This window comes from Fringilla coelebs (genome assembly GCF_963513975.1).
Source record: "Fringilla coelebs genome assembly, chromosome: 1".
NCBI classification, from domain to species: domain Eukaryota; kingdom Metazoa; phylum Chordata; class Aves; order Passeriformes; family Fringillidae; genus Fringilla; species Fringilla coelebs.
The window spans coordinates 21,901,765-21,912,268 of record NC_140028.1 but is presented as its reverse complement, the minus strand read 5'-3'; the positions used below and the strand labels follow the sequence as shown (position 1 = coordinate 21,912,268).

Genomic DNA, 10,504 nt, shown 5'->3' with positions numbered 1-10,504 from the left:
AGGAACATGATCCCTCACAGTAAAGGAACCCCATCTGAAATGGCTTGCAGTACTTAAGACTCCAGTACACAGGACAAAAACGTAGAAGGAAGTCTCATGATTCTCATGCAGCTGCTCAGGGGTGTGTTGCACCTTGAGCCATCAGCTTGACCACTAGTGGCTGGGCTCAAACAGGCAGCACAGTGGACAGTAAATCTGAGCAGCTGCCCTCTTCACTTTAAGATTAATTACTGTAATGTACATTACTTGCAGTGGAATGATACTGCTCATGTTTTGGCAGGATGGGGAAAATTCCACTTTTGTATTTATTATTTTATAAGGCAGATAATGCAGAAAGGTGAAACAGAATTTCTACAAGGAGTTAATCTGTGATATTGTAAAATCAAAGTACTACTTTATTAAGTGAGTTATTTTACACAATATGAACATCAATATAATTACAATTGTAAAAAATTTTTTATAACAAGTATGGACTGATTTTTTAGGATTTCCAAATAGGGCACAACTGTACATTTACACAGAATTGTCTTTGCATGAAGCCCAAGAGGGAACAGCATAAAAATATGAATGTTTCTGTAGCCCCTTCATTTTTGCTGATCAACAGTTTTAGAAAAGCAGCTGCAGGTTTGTTATGTAAGGTCTGACAGTAGAAGAGTCAATAGGTGTCATGACTTCACCTATAAAAAACAAGAACAACTCAGTTAAGCTGAACCATTACACAATGCTGCTTATCTCTGATGAATGAAATACCATACTACTGCTTTTTACCTTATTTCAGCCTTTTATTATAACCACTTTCAGTTACAGCCTAACAACTGCCTCCTGGGAAATCTCTTCTACAGTCAACACAGAAATTCAGATTTTTCTGCATTCACTTGCATAGCTTCAGGAACAAAAAGGCTCAGTTGTTGGAAATATACTAAACAACTGTTTACATTACATGTTTTATAGTAACAGACAGATTGTACTTATGTATTTTGTTCAAAGCAAAAGTAACATTTCAAAGCAAGAACTAAATAATGAACTATTCCTACAACACTAAAAATGACCATTTGAAATAACACTAATCCCCTTTAAAACAACCTCTGGGCATAGTGAAATGCCATAGCCATTTCACCCATGTATGAACTAGCTTGCTGCTTCTATTTTTAACAGTTCAGGGGTACAAGTATAATCTACAGTAGTTTTCATATTAAAAGAACTGAAGCAAGTTTAAAGTCACAGTTGTTGGTGGTAAAAAAACCAATTTGTAATACACCTTTCTCAGACAATCAATTAAAAATTAAGGTAATGACCTGTAGACAACTTTATGCCTGAACATCAGCCAGTTCTGGAGGAAGTGGAGTCTTAGGATGCTTGCTTTCAAAGTGCTGTTTGAAGGTCTTGGGATCCGGCATTTGAGTCTGATTAAAGAGAGACATTAAACTTTATGCACAGTACAAGAGTTAAATAATACTACAAAACCAAATCCTCACTATATTTTATTTTCTTTCCCCAGAAGCCAAGTCCCTCCTTGATGACACTGCTATAGTGACAGAAGCACCACCAATTTAGCTGCAGGGTAAGGAGTACTTAACTGCCTATTTTCAGAGGTGCTTTTAAGCACCCTTGCTTTGGCATGGTCATCAATGGTGTTATTCTGGCTAGGTATCTTCCTGTACACCTTGCACTTCTCAGGCTGGTTTGGTGGAAAACCTCCCTCCCTCAACCATTTTCTTTTTCAACACTTTAAAGATAAACATTTATCCTTTACAGAATCAAATCTTTATGAAAGCCATTTCTTTAGTTTACCAATAGGCCAAGAAGTTATATGGCATGAACTCAGTCTCTACTTGGCACAAGCTATCTCAGACCTTTGCTATGACAGTTGCAGACATCAACTGCCCAAAGTGATTGATACTACAGCCTGATTTCACAACAAGAGGAGCTAGTTACAAGTACTTAAGTAAGCAACCCTCAATTTGGAATCCTATTTAAGACATTTGAAGTGACAGATCTATTCTGAGACTGACTATTGAAGTGAAAATGGCAAGTTCATCCTTCAGTTCCAAAAGAAGCATTTAGGAAAACCAGCCAGAAAGGAAAGAATAATCTGATTAGTACTCAAATTTCTTTTTTCTTGTCAAGTAAGTTGTTCTAGCAAAAGTTACTGTGTATCAAGCTTACATTAAAGCTTTTGGCACCACCGCTTCTCCTTTCTACAGCAACATCCATAACCATTGATTCCAAGACAGGCCAATTCCATTACAAAGAAAATGTTTCCACATAGAGACTAAACAAGAATTGACTGCACGCTTTTTACATGTCCTATCTCATACCAAGAGCATATGCAGTCCACTGTAATACAAAAGGCAAAATAACCCCCAAACCAGACCTGAACACAACCTCTCAGATTATCTATCTCAATTACGGCTGAGTAACCTGTAAGCAAGTCACATAACAGATGCAAACTCTTCTTATAGCAACAAACTAGACAACAACATAAGTATTTTAGTTTCCACTATAAAATCTTCTAAAAATCCTGTTCTAGGCAGGAAGACAGACCTCTCCCTACAAGACTATTTTGACTTCAGCTCCTCTTACCCTACAGACAGTGCAGGTATATATCAAGGCAGCCTTGGCTGCAGCCTTCTGATCATGTCCTTGTTTCTTTTTCTGCTCAGCTTGCTTTTTGGCATTTTTCTGCTGCGACTGAATCTTCTGCTGTCCACGAGCCATATCTACAAACAAAAAGAAGACATTTAGTCTACAAACATGAGCAACTACTGCTGCTGACTGAGGAGCTGTAACCATGAGCACAATGCAGTCATATGCTCTGTCCACAAGGCCTACAACTCCCATAACTCAAACACAACAGACATCTGTTCGAGTTCTTTGCTATGTAAAGCCTGTGGGTTCAGTATCATTCTTAAAATAAACACCAGAATTATTTAGGCCATTCTAAGGTGTCTTCCTCTACTAAGATCCAAGCTCTACTTTTGAAAAGTGTTTTCAGTAGTCAGAATAATGGAAAGTTTCCTTTACAGTTAACAGAAACTTATTCATTTTTCCAAGAGGTACTGAAAAATTCAGGGGTTTTGTTGTGGGTTTTTTTTGTAAATTAAAGATTACGACTCAACCTTTACCTCTGGAACTTGAAACAAGTTTCAAGAAAGGCAAATCGAAGTATTACCCAAGATGTATTATTGTCTTCTGTTTTAGGTGCTTGTGAGCTGCTTTGAAGTTGGGAACTCCAAGAACAACAAAGGAAGTAAAGAGGTCCACCAGAAGACAAAAGCGTCACAATTCAGGGAGCATTCAAGACACCATATTCCACAGCAGCGCACTCCACCTGCACGCAGCCATCAGGACACCCAATTCAGTCTTTACCCCACCCCCAAAGCAGACACCAGACAGGATTTGGGCACACCAACAGAACAGGATTCAGCATGTGGTTATATAACTCAGCAGCCCAATTTCTGCTGCTGTGTTCTCCCAGCCCTTTACGGCACACTCATGATTCAGTTGTGCAGCTCTCTCAGAAGCACAACCCTGCCCAAGCACAGGACAGCTAGCCAAGTCCATTGTTCTCAGGACAACTAGTAAAGTCTCATGTTCCCAGGAGGGCAGCTGCTTGGCCACTGCCCCTCTGGGTAACCTGGGCACTTGCCCCAGGTTTGGTTCCTGTGGGACAGACACACTCATGGCTACACCACGCCCATCAGGTAATCCCTCCCATAGGACAGGTGGCCTCCCGGTGTGAGAGAAAATCCTATCCAAACAGCCACTGACCTCGAGTAAATATGTATGAAAAGCCCTTAAAAACCATTACAAAAATTAAGATTCTATGAAACATCAACAACATGTGAAAATTCACTAGTATTGTGGGAATTTTTGGACATGTGCCTAACATGTGAGCAAAACAGTGGCCCTGAGACCCAGAACAGCTCTTGTGGATTGAGACACCTCTGAGGCCACAGCCCGGCTCTTTCATGGCATCAAACACCACCACGTAACCCTCTGCAGAAGTATTAGACTACATCTTCAGTGTTCCCTGCGCTTCCCCCACCAGTTTCTTTAAAAGAGAATTCAGAAGTCTATACACCTAATAAAAATTGAACGCAACACAAAATACATTAACGAGCAGATAGAAATACATGGGGCATCCCACAGTTTCCATACGATGCAACACTCAATGTCAGTAAGACTAAAAGTGCCAGTCTATGTTTCACTGGATGCTACATCTACTTCAGAACTCCCCAGCCAGGGCCTCATACTGTTATATACAGCATGGTTCAATCAGAACACTGGATTCCCACTTAAAATTTTAAAATAAAGAAGATATATTGCCAATAGCTTTGCGTATAAAAGAAGGAACAGTAGGTTTTATTTCACTTCTATTTTATCAGCATTACAGCAATCGCCCAGGAGTCAGACGGTTCCTGACAGAAAATACTCAGATGTAACAAAAAAGAATTCTTTTCACAAAGTGTTTGCATATTACTTTGTATTTTAGTGCTTTGATAAGTACTACATTACAACAGCCAACCATGAGCTTTCATGTACCCAGCAACTGCTGGTTTTAGTTAAGTCACAGACAAGAAAACACAACCACAAACATTTGCTCAAAAATATCCACCACCACACAATATCCAAGACCAAAAATCCAAAAGTTTAAATACCGCAAGTTACATTAATACAGCTGAAGCAGAGTGTTTCTGAAACGGAGTAAAGTAAGATTTAGACTACTATTATTCTAAGAAAGTGACAAAAAGAATAATCCCAAAGCTGGTTTAAAAGAATGATGAGTTCATCTACAAAGCCAAATCACGAATTTCAATTGCACAACGCAGGTAAGTGTTGTTTTCCCTATCAGGCACGCCCTCACAGAGTCCAGCAGACCAGCCTGCTGTCTCCAAATGAAGAACGCGCGAGCACGTAGGAAACAGAACACACGGGAAAAATCTGCTGCCAAATCATAACAGAATTTTTTGCTGCTAAATCATAACAGCGGCAGCAGCACGGGCACTGTCGGGAAGCGAGGCTGAAACCCGCAGCACAGCCGTACCTCACACGGGGTCATTTCCTTGTAAGTCACCACAATCCGAGCGGAGTTTCAAGTCCTAAAACTGGACACGGACAGCTGCTTCCGCTGTAACTTCCAGAGGCACGCAGCGGCTCGAGGCACCGCGGCCTCCCCGGCCGGGAGCGAGGGGCTCGGGCGGCCGCTCCGCGAGGGACGCCCCGGCCCGGGCCCGGCCTGCGGCGCGCAGGGACCAGGGGCGGCCGCGGCCCTCGGGCAGGCCCGGCGGGGCAGGGGCGGCCGCAGCCCCACCACGTGCCCCGCGGGAGGGAAGCGAGCACGCAAAGACAGACGGACGGAGGCCGCAGCCGGGGAGCGGCGGCCCGCGAGCGGAACGCGCTCCGCTGCCGGGCCGGGCCGGGCCGGGCCGCCTCCCTTCCCCTAGGCCAGAACTGCTCTTCTTCTCCCGCCCCGCCCCGTTCTGCTCCCCTGGGCTCCGCTTCCCCGGCGCTGCTCACCCGTGCGGGATCCGGGCTGGGCGGCCCTGCCGAGCGCTGTGGAGGCTCCGCGCGGCCCCGCCGCCGCCGCTCGGGAGGAGAACGAGGAGGAGGAGGAGAGAGACCGGGAGCGGCAGTGCGCGCGCGCCGGACCCGCCCCCGCGCCCGCGCGCCCCGGGCGGCGCTGGCCAATGGCGGCGCGCGGCCGTTACATAACGCCGGCGCGGGGTGGGGGGGCAGCGGGACGCAGGGGCGCGGAGCCGGGAGGTCGCGGCGCTTACGGGGACGCGGGTTCGCGTCCCGGCGGTGGAGGACCCTGCGGGGTTCCGCCGCGAACAGCCGGCCTGGGTGGCTGAGGCCGCCAAGCCCGGCTTTGGGACCCTCGGGACTCCCCTGCGCTGCTGCGGGCAGGGGCGCGGCGGAGTCCCGCGTGGGCGGGGTCCGGTCCTGGGGCGCGCCGGGATCAGCCAGGACAGGCAGCCTTGCCCCGCCCGGTTCCCGGGAGCGCAGCCCCGGCGGAAGCCCGGCTGGCGGTGCCGCAGCGGCCGCCGGGTGCGGCAGCGCTGCCCTCGGGCTGTCGGCGCTTCCCGGCGGGCCCGCTCCCAGGCACATTCCTCTGCGCTTAGCAGCGCTGCTCCTGCTCGCTGGGATCCCGATAAATGGCTCGGAGAGGCTCTCGGGAGGCAGCGGAGGGGAGGGGATTCTGTTCTGGCTGCAGTTCACACAGAGGGCCCTTGTGTAGGCTGGAAGGGTTAAGTAAAATAGAAGGAAACAGCCTTCCATGAGAAGAATTTTATTCAAGTTTAAAGTGCAGTAGATCTGGTTTGCAAGGATCGTAGAGGAAGTTTACAGGCTGTATCCACTGCACATGTGATTTGAGTTATTGACTTGCATGAATACAGATGTAGGCAGGCCCTGTAAGAAGGCATAAATGGGCTCTTTATTTATGGACCTCTTCGTCGGATTCAGCCATAGGGAGGCTGAATGTTTGTGCCTGCTCAGATTGTGCACCGGTTAGGAAAAGGTGAAATACAAGCAGCATCTCTGCTTAGAGATGACATTCTGCCACTCATTGAGTAATTGTAGCTTCCAAACCTGGCATCTTGAACACTTCTGTGTCCGGGGCAAAACAGCAAACATAATATACCTGCTGGAGGAACTATTAGGCGTTAGCTTGATTTTTGCAGAGCTTAGGCTGAATGATTGTATTGTTCTGATCCAAGAGAGGAAAATGCAACAACAAAAAAATCCGTAAAGAAGTACAGTGAAGGTTTTAGGCCATTATCGTGAGTCTTGCCTAGAGCATGCTAGCAGTTATGAGAGAGCTGTATAGTCAATTTCTGACACTTAAGTCACTGGAATTTGGTCTGGATGTCACAACATCTAAGACAGTCAAACATAAGCCTGTGATGAAAAATGAATTTCCTAATATTCTCCTTTAAAAAAATCTTCCTAACATTCCTGTGTAACTATGTCTTCCACACTAAACTGATAGCGCTGAAATTAATCTGCATTAAAATGATCTTGTCACTGGCTTCTGAACTTCATGGAAATAGGCAACAATAAAAAAAACCACTCAAAGTGCACATGTGCATGGGCTTGTGGGGTGGTGTGGAGAGGGAGGCATTTTGTGTCCTGGGCTTGCAAGCAGGTGGCTTTCAGAATGAAGTTTTGCTTTCATCAGGGAGGAGATTGACAAGCAAAAAAGTAGCTTCTGTCCTGGCTGATGCTAATTTTAAGGACTGCTGGCCTTAGATGTGGAACTGGAGAGGGTTTTTTAAGGGTCATTTTCCCATACTATGGTGTTGCTATACATCTGGCTAGACAAGAATTTCAAATAAAGTGGATCTCCCAAGCACATGCTGAGCTCTGGCTGGTCTTGGAAGCTTTTTCTGCTTGTAGAAGAATGAGGGATAGATCTTGCGGGACAGGGGACTGTGGCTGTTTTTCTTCCTGCTCTGTCTTTTATCCCTTTGTGCTGTAGATTCTGGTCACAGCATCGGTCCCTGTGTTGCCCAAATCATGGCTTTGCAATTGAGATCGTTCCAAAGAGACTCTTAGGAAAAAAAAAAACAAACCACCACAGTGAAAGAAGAATGTAAGTGCCCATAGCTGAGATTTCTGCTACTAAGATAATAAGGAAAACTTCCCATTCACTGTAGATAATTTTTCAAAATTGATTCACTGCATGAAACTTATTTGTCACACCAAAGGGAGTATTTCCATGCACATGTGCAGGTTAGTAGAGGCATGGGGTAGGTGTGATGAGCTGTTAGAGAGGCAGGGCAGGCCCGTGCACTCCATGCTTTGCGTAGCTCTGACGAAATGAACCTGTGGTAATTACAGTTTACCTGGCTTCTGGACTTCCTCTCCTCTGTGTTGCTCCCACATGAGGTGAAACAAGCCAGAGTGTATAAACAAAAGTATAAATAGAAGTTAAAATGTAAAATAAGTGGAAACATTAGACTGAAATGTTGCATCTTGAAATTACTTCAAATACACTGCAGCGGTTTTCTGTGTGTTTCTTGTTTATTTGTTGTTTTCTAATTTAAAAACATCTCCTAAACCCCACAGATATTACCAAGTACTCTGCATTTAAAATAGAGTGAAAAACAAGAATATCTCTTGGTAATTAAGGGTAGACAAAATGCAAGATGTTTATTACCCCAAGCCAAGCCAAAGAAAATTACAATTCACTGAAATCTGTAGAAGCACCATATGCATAGAAAATGCAGTTCCTTAAGGATAAGTCATTTTAGCCCCTATGTAGCCCCTAAAAATAGTCCAAATTAAAAAAAAAAAAATCTTCTTGCAATGAGGCAATTGATGAGAAACAAGACTTCAATTTAAGTCCAAGCTTGAATGTGGTGATCAGATAAACCCCAAAATGATTGTCTACTGAGAAGGGAAGCAGCAAAGGAAACTGGAAGGAGCAGTGCTGTGAGGCGGAATTGTTTCTTAGTTTCTTGGGGTTTTTTTCAGCAGTGATGATTGTTTGTTATTCTCATGCTTATTTCTCATTCCCTTGGATTCCATCCCCCCATCATTTCCTGTGCCTGCAGAGAGGTGCAATTTCTGCCATTAGGTCAAAATACCTATGTTCTGCTCAATAGCGACCTGTTGGCACTTGGATTTTGTTGCAGGTCAGTCTGAGCTGTCTCACCCTGGTATGACTGGTGTCCCCCCCACAGTTCCCTGCTGGGAACCAGGTGGCATTTTGACATATGTTATTAAACCCATTTTGAAAGAAGTTGTCGTGAGGTGCAGGGCAAGTTTGCTCACAACAGCATGGGTGGGGCTGCATCTCCCTTCTGAATCAGGCCCTGAGCATCTGCCAGGTCCTCCCACTGCCATTCCCTGCTGCACTTACTGTAGTGTATTTTTCCTGTTCATTTGCTCCTGTGTTCACTGTTGACCCAGTGTCACATCAAACATCATCTCAACTGGCTAAATGGTGGCTTTAGGGCTGCCCTTGGCCCTCGCTCGCAGGGAGGAACATGCTGGTACTGTGTGCCTGCCTGCTGAGGGGCTTTATGTGGTGCCCCACCATGACCCCTTGTCATGTCTAAAGAAGTGAAGGAAAGGGAAGGAGATGCCTTGGGCCTGCATGTGACAGCGATCTGCTCACTCGATTTTGTGGATGCAGACCAATGTTGACACAAACACAGAATAGGAGAGATTGGCTTTGAACCCAAAAGCCTTTGAAAGAATAGTCAAGGCTGGTGCAGTGGTAGATCAGTCAGCATTGCTGAATATTAGGGACAGGATGACATGGAGGCAGGCAGAACCCCAGCCAGGCTATAATCCTGGTAGGTAGTGCTGTTTGATGGAAAACATCATGCAGCAGTGCCTATCCAACCTGGGGGCCTCACAAGGTGGTGTTTTGCTCATTTACCCTTTCTCGGCTTTGCGGACTTTCACTTCCTCCCTCCTCCACATGTTAGCACACTGTTCTTTTCCCTGTGAAGGCATTTTTCACAGGCACAGCTCCAGCTTTCATACATCCAGTTCACGCCTCCCTGACACAGCATTAACTCCTGTCCCTCTGTTGACCCTGATTGCTGTGTGCTACTTCTGCAGAGCCGGGGTGTGGGCATCTCATGAGCTTGAACGGTATTGCTCTTGTGGCAAATACAAAACAAGTGTGGGATCTTAAATCGCATATTTGGCTCACAGATTCAATAGATTCTTAGCACTGTACTGGCATGAGATGATACTGAGTCACAATACATATATACTGCAGAAATAAGTATTTTAAGGCACATGATGGTATGCCTCCTTTTGCATGCTGCTGTAGAACTAGGTGGTCTGTAGTCCACAGTATGCTGATCCACAAGGTTTAAAAATGGAAAACGAAGGTAGGAAAAAAAGGAGAACAAACAAATTGAGAAGGAAAGCCAAAGACTGAGCTCTGTTTTGGAAAGAAGCCAGAACAACAATGCAGCTCTCTTGGCAGGGCACCTCACACTTGTGGTACCCTTCCAATTCCACACTAGCTTTAGAGAACCAGCCCTGTTAGCAGCAATGCAGCATCTTTTCCTAGTTTGCCTGCTGCCTTTCTGAACAGCTTCTTTGTTCCAGGGACACCTGATGGATGGCATCCTCCAGAACAAGGACAACCTCAGGTGATGTCCACCACATTGCCAGCCTCCCTGTGCTCCTCACGGTACTCCTGGTCCCATCAGCAGACTCCAGAAGCGCACAAATAAGACTGACATTATCCTTCCTAGCAGGACAGTGCCCTCTTCTTCTGCACCCCCAGTGAGCTGGCACCCCAGTGAGTCGTACACCCAGTGTACCAGGTGGCCACACATTTGTAAACCTTTTCCAAAAGTTGATATAACTCTCACTTCTACCTCGCCTGTACCATGGGTTTAGGCTCTAGTGCAGCAAGGCAGGCTGCAGAAATACTTTTGCTACCAAACCTTAAATTAGGATGAGCCCAAGGAAGTGTCCCAAAGGCAATGGTAGATTTTGGTGGCACAGAGACTACAGCTAATTGTCA

General features: G+C 45.7%; 1 protein-coding gene across 1 annotated transcript; it reads right to left on the bottom strand.

Annotated features, from left to right (window-relative positions):
• Positions 1-372: 372 nt before the first annotated feature.
• Positions 373-5,790, bottom strand: ZNF706 (zinc finger protein 706). The gene is made up of 4 exons (XM_084208239.1): positions 5,521-5,790; positions 2,584-2,720; positions 1,296-1,403; positions 373-677 (listed from the first exon to the last, which is right to left on the bottom strand). Exons 2-3 carry the CDS (start codon positions 2,716-2,718, stop codon positions 1,308-1,310), a joined length of 231 nt encoding a protein of 76 aa, XP_084064365.1. The 5' UTR covers positions 2,719-2,720; positions 5,521-5,790; the 3' UTR covers positions 373-677; positions 1,296-1,307.
• Positions 5,791-10,504: the final 4,714 nt, after the last annotated feature.

What these genes read in the sequence shown, in the direction of transcription:
- ZNF706 (XM_084208239.1), bottom strand. Translation starts at nt 2,718, where the DNA reads ATGGCTCGTGGACAGCAGAAGATTCAGTCGCAGCAGAAAAATGCCAAA. An exon ending in ATACCTGCACTGTCTGTAGG is followed by an intron (nt 1,404 to 2,583) that starts GTAAGAGGAGCT and finishes CTCTTTAATCAG; the next exon opens with ACTCAAATGCCGGATCCCAA.